At 44.8% G+C, this 23072-nt stretch overlaps 1 protein-coding gene across 1 annotated transcript; it reads right to left on the bottom strand.

Annotated features, from left to right (window-relative positions):
• Positions 1 to 13030: 13030 nt before the first annotated feature.
• Positions 13031 to 22755, bottom strand: LOC139647528 (trichohyalin-like). Its single transcript, XM_071523447.1, has 5 exons — positions 21285 to 22755; positions 20998 to 21134; positions 14525 to 15112; positions 13913 to 14044; positions 13031 to 13792 (listed from the first exon to the last, which is right to left on the bottom strand). Exons 1-5 carry the CDS (start codon positions 22753 to 22755, stop codon positions 13031 to 13033), a joined length of 3090 nt encoding a protein of 1029 aa, XP_071379548.1.
• Positions 22756 to 23072: the final 317 nt, after the last annotated feature.

Genomic DNA, 23072 nt, shown 5'->3' with positions numbered 1-23072 from the left:
TCAAATTAAAAAGTGCGTCTTGCAATTTGTCAAAGGCTTGTTGTAGGATTTCAATGGTTGAGTGCGCAGTATCAGCAAAGCAATACAGAACTGTATCATCCGCATAAAGATGGGCATTGCAGTTTGTTAGAAAGGATGTAATATTGTTGATATAAATTGTGAACAAGATAGGACCCAATATTGAACCTTGTGGAACCCCTTTTGACAGTGGTAAAAATACAGAACGATCATTTCCCAAAATCACACATTGCTGTCTGTGAGACAGGTAGTCCTGAAACCATTTACAGGACTTATAATCAAAGCCAATATCACACAGCCTCTGTAGGAGTATAGCATGATCAACAGTGTCAAATGCTTTTGTTAGATCGACAAAGAGGGCAGCACAATATTTCCCTTTGTCAACAGCAGAAACAATATCATTCACAACCAAGGTAGTAGCAGTAACAATACTATGCTTAGCTCTGAAACCAGATTGGTGTGGACTTAACACAGAATTTTTTGAGAGGAATGATTTAAGCTGATTATTAACTAATGACTCCAGGACTTTAGCAAGACAGGACAGTTTGGAAATTGGCCGATAGTTATTAAGATAATTTATATCACCACCCTTATGCAGTGGGACTACATGTGCAGTAGCCAGTAGAGATAGAAAGATTAAAAAGATATGTAATTTGGTCAGTAATAACAATACAATGACTTTTGTGAATTGATACATAACACATGCACACATACACATATATACATATATACATACATACACACATGCATATATATATATACATATATACATATACACATATATATACATACACATAAAAATAAAATACACCAGTGCAACAAATAAGAATTAACAAAACTTACGAATCACAAACAAAATAGCTCCTTCATTATCAACTGTGTCTCTGATCAGCCTTTGCTTTAGGAGCAGATAGACAAACAAGGAAAGATGCGGAGATCACACCTGACACTACAGTGTCCACCACCACGCTGTCATCTCATCTGCTGCTACAAACATGGCAGGCAAAAAGCTGGACTGATTCAATGAACCCATTATAGCCAAACATATGGAGAAAAAGTGATAGTGATCTCCAAGACAGCCAAACAAGCAGAGCTGACCTGTAAATCACCAATCTGTTTGGTCTGCACTGTGTTACTGCACAATCCTACTTCCCTATACCAACTCTTTGAAGCAATATTTCTGTGTATGTGTTTGTGTGATAGTCGTTACTCATGCTTGTCCAGCTGAGAGGCTGTTAATCTAAACCTTGCTCTCTCTCACGCTAATCCTCTGACTACAGCAGCTATTAATACAGACACTCTTGTCAGTGGGGAAGTCTGTCTCATAGATGCCAACAAGTTCAACATGTGAGCAGAGCTTGTAAACCCTAGTTAGCCTACATAGTAGTATTCTTCCTAGACATTTGTGAGGTGGATTTTATCAGGGTTCGTATCCTGAGGAGCCCTCCCACAACCTCCCTGACCTGAACCAGGGTTCATATCCTGCTTATTCCACAACACACACACACACACACTAGCAAGGTACTTGTTGTTACTATGTCTTTACGTTATTATATTATTGTATTATTATCTCTTTATGGCTATGGGACCAATGGGACAATCTCCCAAAAATTCATGGTATTCCTTCAAGACAATCCATTCATCATCCTCTCATTTATACATGATGGTGTTTGGCTGTGATATCCATTCCTCCTTCCAATTACACTTTGCTTGAGAGAGGATGAGCCTCATTTAGGAAATGACACCTAATCCATGCGATCTGATTGGTTGCAACACACACACACACACACTCACACACACACTACAGCCATATCCAACCCAACCTGGCCTTGATTCAACATTATTTACAGGACACAACCCAATCAAATTTGTCAAAAACTGACTGTCGAGTCATTGACACTTTCATAGCATGGATGCCATGAACAGAGCAGTAACTATAGTGTAAATCCAAACTACTGTATATCATCATTACTTGAGGTAGACATTGAAATTTGAAGATGTTCTCCTAAATTCTTGTCAAATCATGAAAAAATTCTAGAGATTAAAAAAAACTAAAGCTTATTAAAAATAAGCTATATACTGTTGCAAATCGCATATCGGGTTAGGCCAGTGGCAGTAGATCATCTGTTGAAAGAGGAGGACAGTGTAGGCATCTCCAGAAAGGCTTTACAGAGGTTTCGCTCAACACAAAAAGCCCTGTTAGATCATAAATCAGGTTACTAATGCCCCACCAAACCAGAGCGCTCGGCCACCTGGGAGCTCTCTAATGGGCTCAAACAGCACAAAGAACTTTTGGACAACACATAAAGCCCTCTGGCAGAATTCACCAACAAATTGAAGAATAGCAACGAGGTGGAAAATTATATGGCACACACTACTTTCTAGATTCTTCATTCTAGATCTGTGATCTAGAATGAAGTAGGGTGTGATCTAATTCACTCATTTTTAACAAGCACGCAAACCTCAATCTATTCTGCAGCCATATTACTCTTATTATTTATAGTAGTAGTTTATATGGAAGGCTGCGATTAAGCAATTCAGTCAGTTCAAAGTTGGGGATCTATAATGCCTCAGTTAGCTGGTTGATGAGGGCATCCGAGTGACAAGTGGACCGATTACAATCATCAGCACAGCCGTTTTATGATTAAAAGTGACACTTTCCAAATGCTCATGGCACGGCATGAAAGGAGGCTGCCATGTAGGGACTCAGCGATGGGACCTGATGATATCAGCCCAAAGCAATCTGTTTCACGCTACAGTGAGGATGTGGTGGCTGGCAAACAGCTTTCCTCTATGTGATGAAACACTGTAGCCCTCTAATTTCATTTTTATCCAATTAGGACAAAATGGCCCTTCACTTTCCTGCTGTGGGGAAATGGCACAATGCAAAGATTCTTACAGAATCTGGCCAGTCAGTAAGGTCTATATTGACTAATGCCCATCTAGTAGAGAACACAGACACAGTTCGAAAGAGGTGATGGAGGTAGTATATCAACAATATATTATCAAGGAGAAATACTGCTTCATTGAAACTAAAATAGGCTTACAGCACTCTTAACTTTGTCTCTGTTTTTGTAGTTAAATTCATAGGATGTAACACCTATTACCAGGCTGCAGGAACAGTTCAGGCTCGTCGCTGCTGCATCTGTACTGCACAGCAAGTAAAAGTGCCGCGATTGCTACAAATTGTGAGGCACAGTAAGTTATGTTTTCAGTTTTTGTTAAAACAGATTGCTGAAAATTTGATATTTGATGTAAATTGATATAAATTATGTTGAACTTTGGGTTGTGTAGTTTCCTGGCCATTATAAGACCCCAAAATCAGCGATGATCTGTTATCCGTTTGCTCCTGTGCTCCGTGAGAGGGGATATGGAGAATAATGTTTTTCACACGGTGCAGCCAAGGGCATCACAAGGCAGATTCAGGTCAGGCAGTCAGTCAGTCAGGTAACGCTTAGTGAGATGGTGCGCTTCGTCAGATGGCCTCTAGAGGGCGTCTTTGACTGTGAGATGCAGTGTTTCAGCAGACCAGCAGCATGTGCTCAATCCACAATCTCCCGGTGTGAAAACAAAAGTGAAACTTACTCAATGAGTATGTAGTGCATACTGTCTACTAAATGATTGAAATTATGAAATTAAGTATGCCATTACTAGCAGACTGTTCACACTGTAGTATAAAGCCAAGTATCCCAGAATGCATTTCGCACCTGCCGGCAGCGATAGCGGGAATTTTAAAGCAGGTTAAAAGCTGTTTTCATTTTGGTCACTTTAGTAAGTTTTAATATTTTTTCAGGCGAGAAAGTAACAATGTAGATTCCCAATATGCGGTCAGTTTATCCAAATAACGCCTTTTTGTAAATCTGCTGCGACTTTTTCGGAGATTTGAAGGTAAACAAACCCGGCCAGCGGCCCCCGTTTGTTTTCCTACCTGTACCTGTACCTTAACGTCCTGTGCCCAGAGTAGCTCCTGCATCACGTTCACTCGCCATCAACATTTTATCCAACCATGCCTCTTACCAGACGACGGAGGCAATCAGCTCGTCGTCTGCGGTACATGATTCAGATGTACATGATTTCCCCCAGAAGTAAGTAAGTAGCACATTATTTCGTTTCGTCAGCTCACTAGATCCCAGTATATTAATGTGATGGGAACAGTGAAAGTGAAAGTGAGAATCTTCTTAAATTACAATCTCTTGTAGCAATAACAATACATTAATTAATATCAATATATAATAATTATATAATAATCAAATGTATTAATTATATAATAATTTCATCAATAGATATGTATAAATAAACAAATAAGTAACTAATAAGCAGAATAAATAGTAATCATAAATCATTTAATAGACAAATAAATTATAAGAATAAATAGTCAATCTAAATAATTTCATAAATAATTTCATAAATATCCTTTACAGGTTGTTGCAAGAGGGCCGTACTGCAGGGTAAATCCTCATGTTCCCCTGTTGCGCCTCTATTTCGGGGAAGGTGACCTTAGGAAGGACTTCTGTCTGTCAAGGCCAACAATGGAGAACCTAATCTGTCTACTACAGGGGGACACCGACCATGGATGGGGGAAGGCATTTGAGGTTCTTGTATCTGTGTACTGGTTGGCTAGTGGCACATCCTACAGGGTTGTGTCAGAGGCCTTTGACATTCCCCGCACCACATATCACGACATGGTGCACCGGGTCAGCAAGGGCATCCAAGGCATATTTAGGAGGCTCATCCGCTTCCCCAACAGGGATGAGCTGGAGGACATCGGGGCTGGGTTCCAGCAGCTGTCTGGTTCCCCAGCTTTCAGCAATGTGGCAGGGAGCATAGATGGGTGCCATGTTCGCATTGTACCACGTGGACGGTTTGCGGCGGACTACTTCAACCAGAAGCTGTTCCACTCCATCCAGTTCCAAGCCATTTGTGACCACAAGGGTCGCTTTCTGGATGTCCATGTGGGCTTCCCTGGCTGTGTGCACGATGCCAGGGTCCTCAGGTGCAGCCCCTTGTATGTGCACCAGCTGTACCCACCTCCAGGATGGTGCCTCATAGGTGACGGAGGGTATCCCTGCTTGGCTCAACCCATTTGCCTGATGACCCCATTCCGTGAGCCTGTCCGGAGTGCTGTTGAGGGCAGGTACAACACAAGGCTGTCCAGGGCAAGGTGTGTGGTGGAGAGGGCATTTGGGGTGCTGGAGCGTACAGATCTCTCATCAAGCCATGAAGAGGCCGATCCCATCCTCGTCCAGCATGCCATATCACAGTGTATGCAAGGGGAGAATGTTCGAGTCATCTCTGATGACACAGATGTGTTCATCCTTCTCCTCCATTTCTATGTCTCCCACAAGTGTACAAGTGCTCTGTACATGAGCTCCCCAGTTGAAAATCGTTCAATTGTGGATCTGAGAGCAACTACTCAGAAGAACAAGGACTTGGCAAAGGCCATCCTGGTGATGCATGCGCTAACAGGGACTGATACTGTCGCAGCAACTTACAACGTGGGGAAAAAGTGGGCACTCAAGACCCTTCAAACAATCGACCCAGAGAGTTTGTCCATCATTGGTGACCCTCAAGCCGATCTTGATGAAGTCTGCAGCTCAGCAACTGCCTTCCTGATTGCCTGCTTTGGCAAGACATATGCTGGAAGAACAGCTCCGGATGTCCTGCTGATTCACTGCGGCAGCAACGACCTGGGGAAGATCAAAGGTGTTGAGCTCGTCGCAGCGATGAAGCGGGACGTGCAGCACCTCCACCAGCACTTCCCGAGGATGAAGATCATCTTTTCTTACATCTCTCAAAGACGGCGGTGGAGGGCTGCTAAGCTGGGGAGGCTCAACAAGGCCAGAATATGGGTGACCAGTGTGATGGGTGCTTTTGTTCGGAATTTTGGTGGTACAGTGGTACATCATCCTCGCATAAAGTTTGACAGCCCTGGCCTTTTTCTGGGTGATGGAGTTCATTTCACCCCTTTGGGAAATGATTTTTTTTTTAGACAGCATCACTTAGTCCCTGAAAGCTACCATCTGGAGTGGGTAAAACTGCCTCTGAAGCTTGTGAGTTTTTTTTTTTTTTTTTTTACAGTTCTTTAGTGTTCCAAGTGGACCTGGCAGTTTTTCCAACACCAGATTATGACTTTACAGAGGTTTATTTATTCAGAAAACAAGCCCATAAATAGCCAGGGAATAATTCATGTGACGATTAACAATTGGTCACATTTAAAAGGGTTTATAAATATTTCATTTTTTAAAATAACGTTTGTTCTCATCACACTGTTTCAGTGTCATTTTCACTGTTCTTCCTTCATTATCCCTCTCCCTCCCTTTCTCTCTCTTGCTCTGTATCCCTCTTCCCCATCCACTCTTCCACTCCAGCCATACCAACCCATGGTCTATCTCGCTCTCTTTTCTCTCTCCTCCCCATGTTGGATGTAGTTGGATGTAGCCAATAGCTGTAGGAGTCATGCCTGTATTACCGACTGGGAATGCAGGGCACATGCCCCGGGGCCCTGGACCACCAGGGGCCCCAAAAGATTCTGAGTCCCACGTGCATTCCTGTTTGTGCTACCTATTGATTCTACACTTGTGACCAGGTTTTATGTACAGTCATAGTCAAACCTTTTCAATAAATTTCAACATTTAACAATTTTTCTTCATTCCTGCCACCTATCACCATCATCTTCTTAAAGCCACAAACTGCAGTCCAAATATAAACAAAGGGTAGCCCCACCACCTAAAATTAAGGCTAGCCTTGGGGTTGGACAAATGTTATCACTCTTAAATTGAATGAGTGAGCTCTAGATAGAAGGAATGGTTTGTAAAAATTTGTTTCAGATTACTTTTAACCTGTAAATGGTTTATGTTTGTATTGTTTGTGAACAGCCTAGCACCTTGAGTTAAAGTGTGTGGGTGCGTACTGGGGAGAGGGGGGTCCAATACGCCCTGTGGTTGGTTAATCCGGCCCTGATAGTAGTTAATAGTTATGATGTTCAAGTAAATGTTATTAAATTATGTTCAATTAAATTCAATGTTCAATTATATTTGAATAAATATAACATTTTATACTTCATACTTCAGCCTTAATTTTCTTTTACTGGAAGTCAGTAGCTTAGTTCCTTTGTACCTTCAATTCAAAGCTTGATGCTCCAGTATTTTTTGATTAGATATTCTTTAATGTACTGATAACATGTCTATCAAGAGTGAAAGTACTCATTCTACATTGTATTCTTGTTTTTCAGTGTTTTTCAGTTTGGGAGTATTCAATTGTTAATGCATAACCTCTAAAGGGTATGTTAAAGTTTATAGTCCAGTTATGCTGCCATCTGAATACTTTAAGTTACATCAACAAATTGTTGTTGCAAAGCCTTTTTCTTCTAAGGAACTACTAACTGCTGGGTTCACATATATTTAGTAAAAGTAAAAACAAGTATATTTCCTTTAAAATGTAGAACGAGAAAGGTTTCTCGTTATAACGAGATACTGAGACGATTTTTTTTCCCCACTGGCATCAATACGTTGCCGTAACGTTCGGGCGGAGTCGTAGCTTTTGCTTTTTTTTTTAAACTAGCTCATCTCCTGTCTCCCCCTCCATGAAAAAATTCTGGTAATGGCAGAATCGATGAAGCGAGCGAGTAAACGTTTTCAACTAGTAAACACCTGCCTCTTCACTTGTCATTGTGGGACATGTAACCTTCAGCGGGAGAAAAATCTGGCAAAGCGAGACTGTTAACCGCCAACATTTCTGTAGGTACGTTTAGCCATTAGCCTTTATGCACGGTTTGTCCTAAGGGGCTTCTGTAGCCCAGCTACGAGTTGCAAGTTTGCTGTGTGTGTTTACAAATGTGTTATGGTTTCTGTCACCCTCTAGTGGTCAGAAAAAAAATGCTTAGTGTAGCTTTAATACTACAAAAATCATTAAACATTTCCTACATATTTTATATTACAATACTAGGACTTTCTGTTAGGGATGGGTCATGATTTTCCAATAGTCATTAAATTATAAAAAAATCGAAAAGTTTATCAGACTATCGTCTTGTCTTAAAAAGTATATTTTCATTGCTAATAGTAAATAGCTATGGCTTGATTAGCCCCGAACCGGTCTTTCTCTCGTTTTAACATTAAAACGAGAGATCTTCTATCGAATAGTATTTTTGCTGGAAATGCCCATCCCTACTTTCTGTGTGCCTGACGGAGTTGACAAAATTCAAGTCCTCAGTTGCAAAAAATGCTATTTAATAAAAAATGTAATCACTGGGAGGTGGCCCCTTCACAAGATTTAATAACTAAGACAAAAATATATTTTCCCAGGATAATTTAAGAGTAAATATCAAAAACCCCAAAAAAGGTTTTGTCCCAATTCTCAAGAATGGGTGATACAAATCTAACAAATTGTATGTGCATAATCATGTGAAATTACTTTACATGGAGTTTTAATGGTGCTCACTTGGTCAATGGAAGAAGGAGATGGAGAGACTTTCACACCTGTCTATCAATGCCCTGTAGCCCGTTGTACTGGCGTTGGGGGTGTGTTGTGTTGCAGGGAGAAAACTTCAAAAAATGTATTTACATTTTTTTTTTCTCTCCTTGCATATTTTTTTTTCTTCCATGTATTTTTTTCCTCCCCAAGTCCTCCAAGTAGCTAATATCACGATTCATTTGTCTGCCCCATGATATGTATTGTCACATTTTTGTATTGCGGTATATTGAATTTCAATATATTGTCCCATCCCTAATTAGGATATACTCAGTAGTTTTGGTTAGGATGTGGCCAAAATGACAACCCGTTCTCATTCCCAACTCGTCCTGTGTTGACTCTTTGTCAAATCCCTTGGTGTTGCTATAACAACGCTAAAGGTACCCTTTCGCATCTGTATAGGACGCACCGGGTGTTCCATAGACTCCATGGTAAAGCCTCTCGCGGCAGTATTGGACGCCTACTACAGCTTTCTCTCCTGGACCACGGAACACACAGTCTGGCGTACAATTTCTGCCCAATGGCGGCATTCCAGTTTGCTGCATTTCTTTGCTTGAGCTCTTTGGTGATCATATTAATAAAAAAAAAAAAAAAAATGGTTAACCCTTAAATGGGAAAGCACATATAAATATTTTGGAAAATTAATTAATTGCTATTTTCTAATGTATCTAGGCTAAAATGACACAATTTCATTACTTTTTTCAAAATATGACCTTTATTTTCCAATTTACACTCTGTATCTCCCGATGCCCAGGTACCACCGGTGGGACTTTGCTGGAGTGCGATACCGGGCAATCATCATATCAGCCAAATCCACTCCTCCCATGTGAGTGTTGTACTCAGACACAATCTTAGGGCATGGCACACTTATCTTCCTCTTTTCCTCTTTAGAGTAGCGTCTCACTTGGCCAACAGGGTTGACAGAAGCACAGGAGCTCACCAAGGTGACTGTTTCGTTGTCTGCCCATTTGACCATAGCGAGCTTTGCATCGTTGTCTACACGAAAGTCAAAGCTGCCTCTTCCTCTTCGTAGGAGGTCTCAATCTTCTTCCAATCTACAACCCATCAAGCAGTTTTTTCAAATGGTACCCAAACTTCTGAGGCCCATAGACTCTTTTAGATGAGTTATCAAACTCAACGATGTGAAAAAATTGTCAAAGTAGACAACGCAGTCAAAGGGGTTTCTGATGGTTCTGCACAACTGCAGAACAACATTTGCATCTAACCCAAACTCTTTGTCTGGAGTTTGAGTAGCACCATCAAATGTAGACTTCCCTGTGTAAACCATGAAGTCATACACAAAGCCAGACACACCAGCTCGCACAAAGATCTTGAACCCCCATTTCTTGGGTTTGCTGGGTAGATACTGCCGCAGACTTCCAGCTTTTTTGCCTTTGTAACGAACCATCATCTCATCAATTCATCCTGGCTAAACATTTGTACCTCGAGTGGCATGACATCTGCTACTTTGTCATATCTTGTATCTGTTGCCCAGTGGTTTTCCACGGCAAGCATTTTCACTATACCCATGATCAGCTTCATTCCGATGAATGCCTTGATTTTCAGAGGCATTAGTGTTGATGCTGCATCCAATGAGCTGACAATGAGTTCGTCTGGTGAGCAATGACCTCAAAGATGTCCTTGTCAAAGAATTTGGAGAAGTATGTTAGTGGAGTGGAGAGCTCATCTGGTGCAGTGAAGCAGCTTGGTGTAGCAGTAGACTGGTGCTCAAACTCAGTTTTTCTCCAACTATTGAAAAGGAAAAAAGTTATCAATGTAAAAAAAACATATACACCCCCTTTCCCCAATCACCAATACAAACCACCTAACTATATGTAATTTTACACAAACTCCTGTGCGTGTGTGTGTATTTGCAGTACTCCTCTAATCATTACCTAAACATCTTCCCTCGTTTATTCTAGTTTGCTCCCTCCTCTGCCTCATCACTAGAGCTACCGTTCAAATTGTCACTGCTGCTGTTGCCATCCTCACACTGTCCCTCTGTATACAGCTCATCTTCCTCGTTTTCCTCACTGGTTCCCTCCTCTGAATCTGATGAACCATCAGGTGACAAAACTACAGACTTCACCTCTCTCTTTCTTGAACTGTAGAAACTGCTGACAGACATTCCCTGAATGAGTAACATAAAGAGCAATCAATATTTCACACCTTTATATTATTGATTATCTGTAGAGTATAGGCCTCAAAACATGAGTATATCTGTGAGTGATTATCCCTGTTTTATACCCTTATCTGGGCAATGTATCCTCCGGGATACAGACATTCGATGCCTGATTATCAAAGTTGTGAAAATGTAACTCATTATTTTTCAACAAGAAAATATAAAATCATCCTTAAAAAACAATATTTCCTAAAACAAAATCCCCCCAAAATATAATAAACATAAAAAATAACAACACTTACCTCATGGCCAGCGTCTTTGTCCACATACGCTGCCATTTTGGATTTTGTAACAAATGATTGACTTGACCCATCCCCCCTTCAGTGTTTCTCATGATATAAAGTGCACCCACTTAATGCCCCTCCCCCCACAGCCTGTCAAATGACTGTATCCCCCAGGATACAGAAACCATTTAATGAAAATATCTTGTTATAACAAGAAAAAGATCTCTTTATAACGAGAAAGGTTTCTCGTTATAACGAGAGAGGTAGCTTTTGCTTTTTTTTTAAACTAGCTTATCTCCTCTCTCTCCCCCTCCATGAAAAAATTCTGGTAATGGCGGAATCGATGAAGCGAGCGAGTAAACGTTTTCAACTAGTAAACTTGCTACCTGCCTCTTCACTTGTCATTGTGGGACATGTAACCTTCAGCAGGAGAAAAATCTGGCAAAGCGAGACTGGTAACCACCAATATTTCTGTGTACGTTTATTTTAGCCATTAGCCTTTATGCACGGTTTGTCCTAAGGGGCTTCTGTAGCCCAGCAAGTTTGCTGTGTGTGTTTACAAATGTATTACGGTTTCTGTCACCCTCTAGTGGTCAGAAAAAATTGCTTAGTGTAGCTTTAATACTACAAAAATCATTAAACATTTCCTACGTATTTTATATTATAATACTAGGACTTTCTGTTAGGGATGGGTCATGATTTTCAAATTTTATAATAGTCATTAAATTATAAAAAAAATCAAATAGTTTATGCAACTATCGTCTTGTCTTAAAAAGTATATTTCTGTCATGGTTCGGCCATGACCTGCCTGTGTGTTTCCTTCTGTGTTCCTTGCCTCCCTTGTGTCTCCGCCTCCTGGTTTGTCTGTCAGTGTGTAGTGTGGGTGTGGCTCCCTCTCTCCCCCTCCTCCTGCTCCCACACACCTGTACCTCATTTGTAATCACCCCATGTGTATATTAGTCTTGTTTCCCCAGTCAGTCTTTGTCGGTTCATTGTTCTGTATTGTGTTATGTTTGTGTCAGTTTGTGTAGAGCTCATGTTTTTGGATTTCCTGTGTCACCTGCTATTTGTGCATTAAACTCCCAGTCTGGGGATTTTTTGATCACCACCTGCATCGCTGTCCTGCATTTGGGTCCTCACCACACCTACCCGTGACAGAATGAACCGACCAAGACTGGACCCAGCGGACAGCACCCAGCTACCACACAGCCTGCCTTCACCTGGTGAGCCCTGCTTCTCTGTTTGACCTGCGCTCTCAACCCTACCCTCTTGTCCCGGCAGTGGAAGAAAGCTCCGGGGGGTTTCAGCCCCTTTCCCTGCCAGTTTGTCTGGATCCCCAGCACTCTCAAGCCTACCCTCTCGTGTCCCGGCAGTGGAAGAAAGCTCCGGGGGGTTTCAGCCCCTTTCCCTGCCAGTTTGTCTGTATCCCCAGCGCTCTCAAGCCTACCCTCTCGTCCCGGCAGTGGAAGAAAGCTCCGGGGGGTTTCAGCCCCTTTCCCTGCCTGCTTCTGTCTTCCCAGCGTTCTCAAACCTACCCCATAACAGTACGAACTAGCCAACATGGACCCAGCAGACAGGTCTCCTCCCTCTGCAACGGGCGTTGAGATGATCTCCCTGTTCACATATTTTGCCCGGCAAGCAGCCTTGTCAGCTAGCCAGCAGCCTAGCTACCAGCCCAAGCCTAGGCCGCAGCAGCAGCCTAGCTACCAGTCCAAGCTCCAGCAGCAGCCTAGCTACCAGCCCAAGCCCCAGCAGCAGCCGAGCTACCAGCCCAAGCCTAGGCCGCAGCAGCAGCCTAGCTACCAGTCCAAGCTCCAGCAGCAGCCGAGCTACCAGCCCAAGTCCCAGTCTGCTAGCTTTGGGCCTGCTAGCCACCAGCCAGCACTCCAGTCGGTTAGGCTCGGGTTTTTGGGCCTGAAACCTTCCTGTCCTGACCCGGCTTTCCTGGAACCCCTGGTTCCTACCATGGATCATCTGGGGAGCCGCCCTGATGCCCAGCGGTCATCCTTTGAGGGGACTCGTCTTGCCTTTTTCACGGGGACCCGTGGAGGCACCAAGAGGCGGCGAGGTCCCCGTGGCTCCCGACGCCACTGGCTCACTCAGCAGTCCTGCGCTACAGAGTCTCCGCTACCCAGCGCCACTACTGGGGTCCAGTCAGTGCCTGTTCCCGAGCCGCGGCAATCCCCTGTTCCTGTCGGGCCACGGCAATCCCCTGTTCCTGTCGGGCCGCGGCAATCCCCTGTTCCTGTCGGGCCGTGGCAATCCCCTGTTCCTGTCGGGGCGCGGCAATCCCCAGTTCCTGTTCCTGTCGGGCTGCGGCAATCTCCTGTTCCTGTCGGGCCACGGCAATCCCCAGTTCCTGTTCCTGTCGGGCCGTGGCAATCCCCAGTTCCTGTTGGGCCGCGGCGGTCTCCTGTTCCTGCGCCACGGCAATCTCCTGTTCGTGCTGGGCCGCAGCAATCTCAGCTTCCTGCGCCGCGGAAGCTCCCTGTCGCCGAGCTGCGGCAGTCACCTGTTCCTGCGCCGCGGAAGCTCCCCGTAGCCGAGCCGCGGTGGTCTCCTGTTCCTGCACCATGGCAATCTCCTGTTCGTGCTGGGTCACAGCACTCTCAGCTTCCTGCGCCGCGGAAGCTCCCTGTCGCCGAGCTGCGGCAGTCACCTGTTCCTGCGCCGCGGAAGCTCCCTGTCGCCGAGCTGCGGCAGTCACCTGTTCCTGCGCCGCGGAAGCTCCCCGTAGCCGAACCGCGGTGGTCTCCTGTTCCTGCACTGCGGCAATCTGCCGTTCCTGTCGGGCCGCGGCAATCCCAGCTTCCTGCGCCACGGAAGCTTCCTGTCGCCGAGCTGCGACAGTCACCTGTTCCTGCGCCTCGGCTGGTCCCTGTTCCTGCGCCTCAGCTGGTCCCTGTTCCTGCGCCTCAGCTGGTCCCTGTTCCTGCGCCTCAGCTGGTCCCTGTTCCTGCGCCTCAGCTAGTCCCTGTTCCTGCGCCACGAAAGTGCCCTGTCGCCAAGCTGCGGCAGTTACCTGTCCCTGCGCCGCGGAAGCTCCCTGTTCCCGCTGAGCCGTGGCAATCTCTTGTTGGGCTGCAGCAATCTCTTGTTTCTGTTCCTGTGCTGCAAGAGCCTTCTGCTCCTGTGCTGCAAGAGCCTTCTGTTCCTGGGCTGCAAAAGCCTTCTGTTCCTGTTGGGCTGCAAAAGCCTTCTGTTCCTGTTGGGCTGCAAGAGCCTTCTGTTCCTGTTGGGCTGCAAGAGCGTTCTGTTCCTGTGCTGCAAGAGCCTTCTGTTCCTGTGCTGCATGAGCCTTCTGTTCCTGTGCTGCATGAGCCTTCTGTTCCCGTCTCGCAGCAATCCACTGAGCCAGAGGTGCAGCAAGTTTTTGGTCCTGTTCTGCTGCAGTCAGCTCTGGCTGTGTGTCAGCAAACCCCTGTTTCCCTACCTTCACCGGCTCGCCTGCCGGGCTCCCAGCTGACACAGCCTGCACTGCAGCCAGATTCCCAGTCGTCGGCCGCATCTATCGACGCCCTGCCAATCCCCGTCGGCCATCTCAGACAGCCGTTGCCGGCCTCCGGTCCTGCACTCCAGCCGTTGCCGGCCTCCGGTCCTGCACTCCAGCCGTTTCCGGCCTCCGGTCCTGCACTCCAGCCGTTTCCGGCCTCCGGTCCTGCACTCCAGCCGTTTCCGGCCTCCGGTCCTGCACTCCAGCCGTTTCTGGCCTCCGGTCCTGTTTTCCTGTCCCCGGCTTCCGGTCCTGCATTCCAGTTTCCGGCCTCCGATCCTGTACTCCAGTCTCCGGCCTCCGATCCTGTACTCCAGTCTCCGGCTTCCGGTCCTGCTTTCCTGTCCCCGGCTTCCGGTCTAGCATTCCTGTCTCCGGCCTCCGAACCTGAACTCCAGTCTCCGGCTTCCGGTCCTGCTTTCCTGTCCCCAGCTTCCGGTCCAGCATTCCTGTCTCCGGCCTCTGGTCCCGCACTCCCGCTGCCAGACTCCAGTCCTGTACTCCTGAAACAAGAAGCTGACCTCGCAGCCTGCCCCGACCCGCAGCCGAATCTTCTGGTGTCGGCTGCATTCCCTGACCTCCAGCTGCGTCGTCGACCTGAGCGGTTCCGCCTTCGTCGTCGACCTCCTGAGCGGTCCCGCCTACATTACCGGCCTCCAGAGCTGTTCCGCCGCTCTGGTTGTCCTCCTGCCCGTCCTCCAGAGCTGTTCCGCCGCTCTGGTCGTCCTCCTGCCCGTCCTCCAGAGCTGTTCCGCCACTCTGGTCGTCCTCCAGAGCTGCTGCGCCTATGTGTCCAGCCTCCAGGCCGTCCGCCTGAGGTTTCCTGCTCGGCCTCCGTCCAGCCTCCAGGCCGTCCGCCTGAGGTTTCCTGCTCGGCCTCCGTCCAGCCTCCAGGCCGTCCGCCTGATGTTTCCTGCTCCATCCTTCTGTTCCCAGGCCACTTGTCCCTGAATCCCTCCTCCGGACCCCCTCCACCCACCCTGCTCGGTGTTCCTGGCCAGCCTGGTGGGACGTCTGGTAGCCGTCCCTTAAGGGGGGGGTACTGTCATGGTTCGGCCATGACCTGCCTGTGTGTTTCCTTCTGTGTTCCTTGCCTCCCTTGTGTCTCCGCCTCCTGGTTTGTCTGTCAGTGTGTAGTGTGGGTGTGGCTCCCTCTCTCCCCCTCCTCCTGCTCCCACACACCTGTACCTCATTTGTAATCACCCCATGTGTATATTAGTCTTGTTTCCCCAGTCAGTCTTTGTCGGTTCATTGTTCTGTATTGTGTTATGTTTGTGTCAGTTTGTGTAGAGCTCATGTTTTTGGATTTCCTGTGTCACCTGCTATTTGTGCATTAAACTCCCAGTCTGGGGATTTTTTGATCACCACCTGCATCGCTGTCCTGCATTTGGGTCCTCACCACACCTACCCGTGACAATTTCATTGCTAATAGTAAATAGCTATGGCTTGATTAGCCCCGAACCGGTCCTTCTCTCGTTTTAACGTTACAGGGAGAAAACTTCAAAAAATGTATTAACATTTCTTTATTATATTATATTACTATATTAACATATTTTTTTTCTTCCATGTATTTTTTCCTCCCCCATGTCCCCCAAGTAGCTAATATCACGATTCATTTGTCTGCCCCACGATATGTATTGTCACATTTTTGTATTGCGGTATATTGAATTTCAATATATTGTCCCATCCCTAATTAGGATATACTCAGTAGTTTTGGTTAGGATGTGGCCAAAATGACAACCCGTTCTCATTCCCAACTCGTCCTGTGTTGACTCTTTGTCAAATCCCTTGGTGTTGCTATAACAACGCTAAAGGTACCCTTTCGCATTTGTGTAGGATGCACCGGGTGTTCCATAGACTCCATGGTAAAGCTCGCGGAAGTACTGGACGCCTACTACAGCTTTCTCTCCTGGACCACGGAACACAGTCTGGCGTGCAATTTCTGCCCAAATAAGGCATTCCGGTTTGCTGCATTTCTTTGCTTGAGCTCTTTGGTGATAATATTCATTAAAAAAAAAATACAAATTGGTTAGTATGGTTGTAGATCTATTTCGAGGCAAAATTAAAAAACAAATCGCTTGCATGTACCATTTGATGTCACCTGCTACATAAATAAATACATTTGGCTCATAACCTATATAACAAGTTATTTCAGTGGCATCTCAATAAACTCCATAAAATATAGTACTTTATAACAACTGTATCATTACATCTACTTTACAATAAGCACAATTTAAATAGAACGCAGCCGGGAGTTCTGTTTCTAAGCGTTGCATAATCGGTTTCGTCATTGAACATACCTCTTTCTGCCCGTGAAACACAGCTGATGAAATCGCTGCAAAATAGCACCAACAAAAGTATATTTTTGTATTTTTTTTTATTATATCCGCTTATAACATTAACCTGTTGGTTCAGATTGTATTGCATCTTTATAATATTGAGCAGTTTCTGAGCCTTTTCACAGCCACAACCTTCCACCCAGAAAAACTACAGTTTGCACCGTTTGGCACTTCCTATGAGCACTTCACAATAAAAGCCCTGGAACCCCACTCCCATGAAAGTACAGCTCAATAGCTTTCTAGAGAAGTTGACCCCATGTCTCTTGTGCCCCTTGTGTTGCTGCATAATAAGCCTTCAAAAGTAGCCCAGGGTCAGAGTTCAAAAGGCAATATTGCAGTACAGGAACCACCCTTGCTCTTCATATTGACATACTGTATGTTACCCTACTCTCCAGGTCAAGGCCTTTCAAAAAATGTCTTTAATGTTGTCCTGACGACAAAGTTAGATTTTCACCTATGTCCAGCTGCAGCCTCTTTCAGGTATAGTTTCTGAGACCCTTTGAGACTCCAGCCTGGATAAAATCAAGTTGTTGTTTTTTTTATTTTATTTTTTTTACTTTGTCATAATAAAAAGGGCGTCTTCGACTGAGAGCTGGCCTCCCGCCTACGGGCTAAATGCATTCAGTCCCATACACTGATAATACCCTATTGGATCTCACACAGAGCCGTATTTACAGGTTTAAATCCTTATATCTGCTGAATCTACCTCTGTGTTTCTCTCACATTTACTTTAGTTTGAGTCCTTGCTTCTGATTGGTTAATTCAGACACATGGGAGGGAGAACAAGGAAGTGTTGTGGTTGTAAAAGGTGATGTGTGGAGAAAAGTAAAGTGCAGTTTAATATCCGTCTCCATCCGGCTGTTTCTCTTCTTTGAGAGTGATCCAACTACCACCTATCGAACCCTCACGTTACATTTGGTGGCAGCGTGGTGTTATTTTGGTGGTTTGTGCATTTGGTGAGTTTTATTCCCCTGAACTGTGGATATCGTCACTTTTTGTGCTACCTGGACTTCTTTCACTCTTTGAGAGCGGCTGATGAACTGAAAGCTATTCGTTTTTGGAGATATTAGGGATTTTTGCAGTTATTTTTTTCCCATTTTCATGCTTTTTGTGATTTTTGAACCAGACATTTTCCCACCATGTCTGATGATGAAAGTGTCTGTGCATGGACTGCAGTCCTCTCCCACACAACATCGGGGGTCTGTAGATGTTACAAGGACCAGTGCTGCTCCTTTAGCCCCACATGCTGTCTCCGGTGCCCTGAAAATTGATCTTCCACCTGCTTTTAAAGGGGATTGGACTGAATCTTTCACAAGTTGGTCTCGACGCTTTGAAGTGGCAGTGCAGGCTCTGTGTTCACCTGATGCAGATTTGTCTGCGGTAATGGCCTCCATCCTCCCTACTCGCCTAGCTGATGCTGCATTTCTGTATTGGGACAGCCTGCCTCCTTTAACCCAGAGAGACTATGATTTAGTAAATGTGAGAGAAACAGGTAGATTCAGCAGATATAAGGATTTAAACCTGTAAATATGTAAATAATAATTGTATAAACATAAATATGTAAACTGTGTAAACCTAACAAATATATATATAAATATATGATATAAATTAACTAAAATATATGAATTAACTTAACTAACATATGAATTAACTGCTAAACCTTACACTCCCTTTTTGGTTCTTTTCCTTCACCATACAAACCCCCCACACCATACTTTACACTCATCCCTACAATGCATTCACTACTGATGTTACAGACTTACACCCCTATTCTCATTTTGGATAATTTACGTATTTAAGTTACAATAAGTATTACTTTGAAACATGTGTGGTCTCCCTTTTTGTCAAGTCCATTGAGCCTGGGCTGTGACACCTATGTCCCAGGTGTGTCCAAGATGTGTAAAGATCTTGATGGTGATTAAACTAGCCTATTTATGTGAGGTTCCATTGCAGTGAGCAAGTGCACAAAAGACCATTCTTTATAGAAGAATGGTATCTATAGATACCATTCATGGAACCTAGGTTTCACTTCTGGACGCGACAGTGACAGTAATGTAGAATGCTCAATACCAACTGATCAGTAATGTGCGGATGTTCTTTATAGAACAGCCTCTCCCAAAGACAGAAAATCCACTGTCTTGTGCATTCCAGCTACCTCAACTCCCTCTGCACGGCTATTCTCCAGAGCTGTTAACATTGCCTCCAACAAGAGAGCCAGCCTCACTCAAGAGCATGTCGACATGCTCACCTTTCTACACTGCAACTCAAAGCTTGTCTGAACCTTATTTCCCTGAAGGAAGAGTTATTTTTCTTAGTTTGATGCCCTAATTGTAACTCTACACTAAGGAAACTTTTGAGTTTGGCTACATCTAAGCATAAAACACAGCAGGTTAAAAGCATGCTTGGATGATTTGTACTCAGTGATGTAGCGAAGATAAGACAGTGGCAGATAACGAGTATGCTATTGTTGCTGAATGCCACATTAAAGTCTGTCGGCAGTTTCCCTGTTTGCGCTTAATTCCCATTTCATTTTTGCTTGTGTCATTTTGCTGTGACAACTTTGGACTTGAAGGATTTAGTGAAAGAAGTGGACATGTCCATCATTCGAATAACTCTTTTTTTAAGTACATGTGCTTTGCCTGCTAAACTCAGGACTTGTTTACATTTAAAGAGAATGTTGTTTACAATGTCACAAGTCACTTGAAATTGTATTTACAGCTATTGCACTTTAAGAGGTTTAAGAACCTTTGTCACAAGTGTCGAAGAACAGTAAGTGATATTAGTTACGATGTAAAACAAGACTAGGTAGACCTAGTCCAAGCCGGGCCTCCTCTTTGCTTTCACACCCTAGTGTAATACGTGCTCTGTACTGCCCTTGACCTGCTCTATCATTTTCAGTCACACTGACCCCTGGAGACATTTTGAGTTAATACAATGTTGGAAAGAGGGGCATTTATGCTCCTTTATGTCTTGACTGTTACTAAACTGTGTGTTTGAGACAAAGGGCCTCAAAGTTTGCAGTCTATTTTGAGACATTTATTCAAATATATTAGAGATATCATTTAAACATAACATACTAACATTAAATTTCCAGTCTGGAGTGCCCATACACACAGACATGTACACACACACACGCTCAAGCTGACGTGCATGCACGCGTGCACACACACATTTTGAAATAATCGTTAGATTAGTCAATTAACTTTCCCTGGGATTTTAGGCTTATAAATTTGCATAAGTCCCACAAATACAGTCGTGACTTGAAGCTACTTGTCAGATGCAATTATGGAATGAAGCCACTGGGGAAAACAAAGTTTGTTTCTCTAGATCTGAATAGTGTATGCATCAAATGCATGAGTAACATCAATGTTTGTTTTCAAAATAGAGCACCCATCTGATGGAGATATAAATATATAATTATTATTAAGTGAAAAAAAACAAAAAAATAAACAGTTTTAATATTGTTACATGTTAAGTTGTTAATTACAAAGTAGGGGCATTTTTTCTTTTACCTTTCTCTGTGTCTTTGTTTGCTATAGCTAAGTGACCTTTATGTGGTGTGTGTCTCAGTCTGATGACCTCACTGTCTATCTGTGCAGTGGATGTTTGGTGGACAGATAGCCTTTGCCCAATCAGTTTAGATTTTGGTGGTGAACCGTACAGAGTCTAGATAAAGTCTTGATAAAGCCACATAGGATTTATTCATTCAATTTGATTAAATCATTCATAACAACAGAGTAGAGTTCAGGTTAGGGAAGCAGTCCTGATGTGGCTGAAGATGAAGTCTGTTGCTGAGCGGTGTTGAAGAAGTCCACAGCAGGGAAGTTGGTTTGTCATCCACAGGTTTCAGGTGGCAGAAATCGCACCAATGGGTGGAGGTGTACTGTGGCAGAGCGAAATGGTTCTGTGGCACAAAATGGCGCCGTGGCAGGAACCTGCCTTATGTTTGTAGTATTCATACTGTAAATACGAAGTGTGACGTTAAATGAGTGTATAGTCCAGTCTCAGTGTCCCCGCTCCAAGACTCCCAGACTTGGAGGTGACCTCCTGCTAAGTCCACAAGGGTCATGTGATGTACTGTTCAAATACTGCAATCTGAGCGGTCTGCTGGTATTAGTACACTGAATCATCACTTGAGTAATACAGTATGCAGTACACACTGATGTAGTGTGTCGTATATTCGTATCTGGTCCCAGATACGAACACAGGGCTAGCTTCTGAGTAAAGGGATGGGGTTAACTGGTCTATTTCTTTCAATTTCCCTTATGAGTTCACCCTCTTCTGTGCCTTCTCCATAATTTTTGCCCTCCACTCGTTCTCTTTCCTCTGCCTCTTCTCTTCTCTTTTCAGCAGTTCCTCCCTCTCCTCCAGCGCTTTGCGCACTGTATCGACTTGGCGATCGCAAAGTGTGTCTAAAAAGAACAAAAAGAACAAGAGGTTAAGTCACATCTTAGAATCTTTGCATACAAGTTAAAAAGATAAACAGCCATGTATCTACAGCAGACAGCACTGACATAGTGTACTTCTATGAAATATATTGTACAATAAGTAAACTGACTTACCGCCACAATCGCATTTGAAATTCTCCATGACGTAAGTCCACTGAAGATCTTCCTTGTTGGTCTCCGCCTTCCTCTTGAAGTTCCACCTCTTGATTCTTGCGAGGTAGCCTTGCCTTTTAATCTCTTGATCCTCAAGAGCTCTTTGTTCCCTCTCCCTCTGCTCTTCCCTCAGTCTCTTCTCACCTTCTGTCTCCGGCTTCGCCCTCTCCTTCCTCTCTCTCTCCTCCCTTTCTCTCTCCTCTCTTTCTCTCTCCTCTCTTTCTCTCTCCTCCCTTTCCTTCCCTTCTCTTATCTTCTCCGCCAGCATGGCCTCTCTCGCTTGCTGCTCCTCAATCTTCCTCTTCTCCTCCAGCTCTCTCCGCTCGTCCTCCAGTTTCTTAGCAAGCTCCTTCCTCTCTCTTGCCTTTCTCTTTCTCTCCATCTTCTTCTCCTCCCTTTCTCTCTCCTCCTTTTCCTTTCCCTCTCTCTCCTTCTCCGCCAGCATGGCCTCTCTCGCTTGCTGCTCCTCAATCTCCCTCTTCTCCTCTAGCTCTCTCTGCTCTTCCTCTAGTTTCTTAGCAAGCTCCTTCCTCTCTCTTGCCTTTCTCTTTCTCTCCATCTTCTTCTCCTCCCTTTCTCTCTCCTCCTTTTCCTTTCCCTCTCTCTCCTCCGCCAGCATGGCCTCTCTCGCTTGCTGCTCCTCAATCTTCCTCTTCTCCTCCAGCTCTCTCTGCTCTTCCTCCAGTTTCTTAGCAAGCTCCTTCCTCTCTCTTGCCTTTCTCTTTCTCTCCATCTTCTTCTCCTCCCTTTCTCTCTCCTCCTTTCCCTTTCCCTCTCTCTCCTTCTCTGCCAGCATGGCCTCTCTTGCTTGCTGCTCCTCAATCTCCCTCTTCTCCTCCAGCTCTCTCTGCTCTTCCTCCAGTTTTTTAGCGAGCCCCAGCTTCTCCTGTTCTTTCTTCTTCTCCTTTCTCTCTCTCGCCTTTCTCTTCCGCTCCTCCATCTTTCTCTCCTCTCTTTCTTTCTCCTCCCTTTCCATCACTTCTCTCTCTCTTTCCTCCCTCTCCCACTCCTCTCGTTCTCTCTCCTTTCTCTCCTCCCTCTTCCTCTGTTTCAGGTCTGTCGGTCCAGGTCTTGGTGTTTCTGCCTGGAGAGTGGTGATCACACTGTGGAGCGTCTTGATGGTAGCGGACTGCTCCTCAATGGTCCTCTTGCGCTCAGCCATCATCTCTTTGGCTCTCTTCTTGTAGGCCGCAGCCGCCTCTTGAGATTTTTTCAGAGCGGCGTTCTCAGTCTGGAGCTCCATGATGGTGTCACGTTGCTCCTTGATGGTGAGCTTGAGGTCAGCGGTCTCTTGCACGCTGCGCTGTCTCTCATATTCCAACTTCTCCAACAAGATCTGATTTGTGTGCTCTCGCAGCTCGTCTCTCTCTGTCAGCCTGGTAAAAGTCTCTTGCCAGGCTGACAGTTTGTCCATAGTCTGCAGTATAGCCATGTGGCTATGGGTGCAGTTACCTGCAAGTAACACTTCGTTACTGCTCCCTGTATGTATTTGTGTGCACGTATGCTGTATGGCGGGTGTTGATATGGTCCGATGTGCTCTCTCTGCAGTTACAAACACACAAGTAAAACATTAGCATTTCAACATCATTTGATAATCTGACTAATTATTACCATTCATAGTATATCCCTATCCTTTGAAATAAGCATAAGAAAGCAAACTCTTTCACTTGGGTTAACCAAACTGAACTGAACTGTGTTTCCATAATCAATACTCTTGGTAGAACTGTGCATCCTGAACAAGAAGTTCCT

This window comes from Centroberyx affinis, unplaced genomic scaffold (assembly GCF_046629955.1).
Source record: "Centroberyx affinis isolate AG114_WGS23_722 - 3 ecotype Tasmania unplaced genomic scaffold, CSIRO-AGI_Caff_v1 ptg000101l_1, whole genome shotgun sequence".
Classification (NCBI taxonomy): domain Eukaryota; kingdom Metazoa; phylum Chordata; class Actinopteri; order Beryciformes; family Berycidae; genus Centroberyx; species Centroberyx affinis.
The sequence above is the reverse complement of the archived record's forward strand: the minus strand, read 5'-3'. Positions and strand labels throughout refer to the sequence as shown.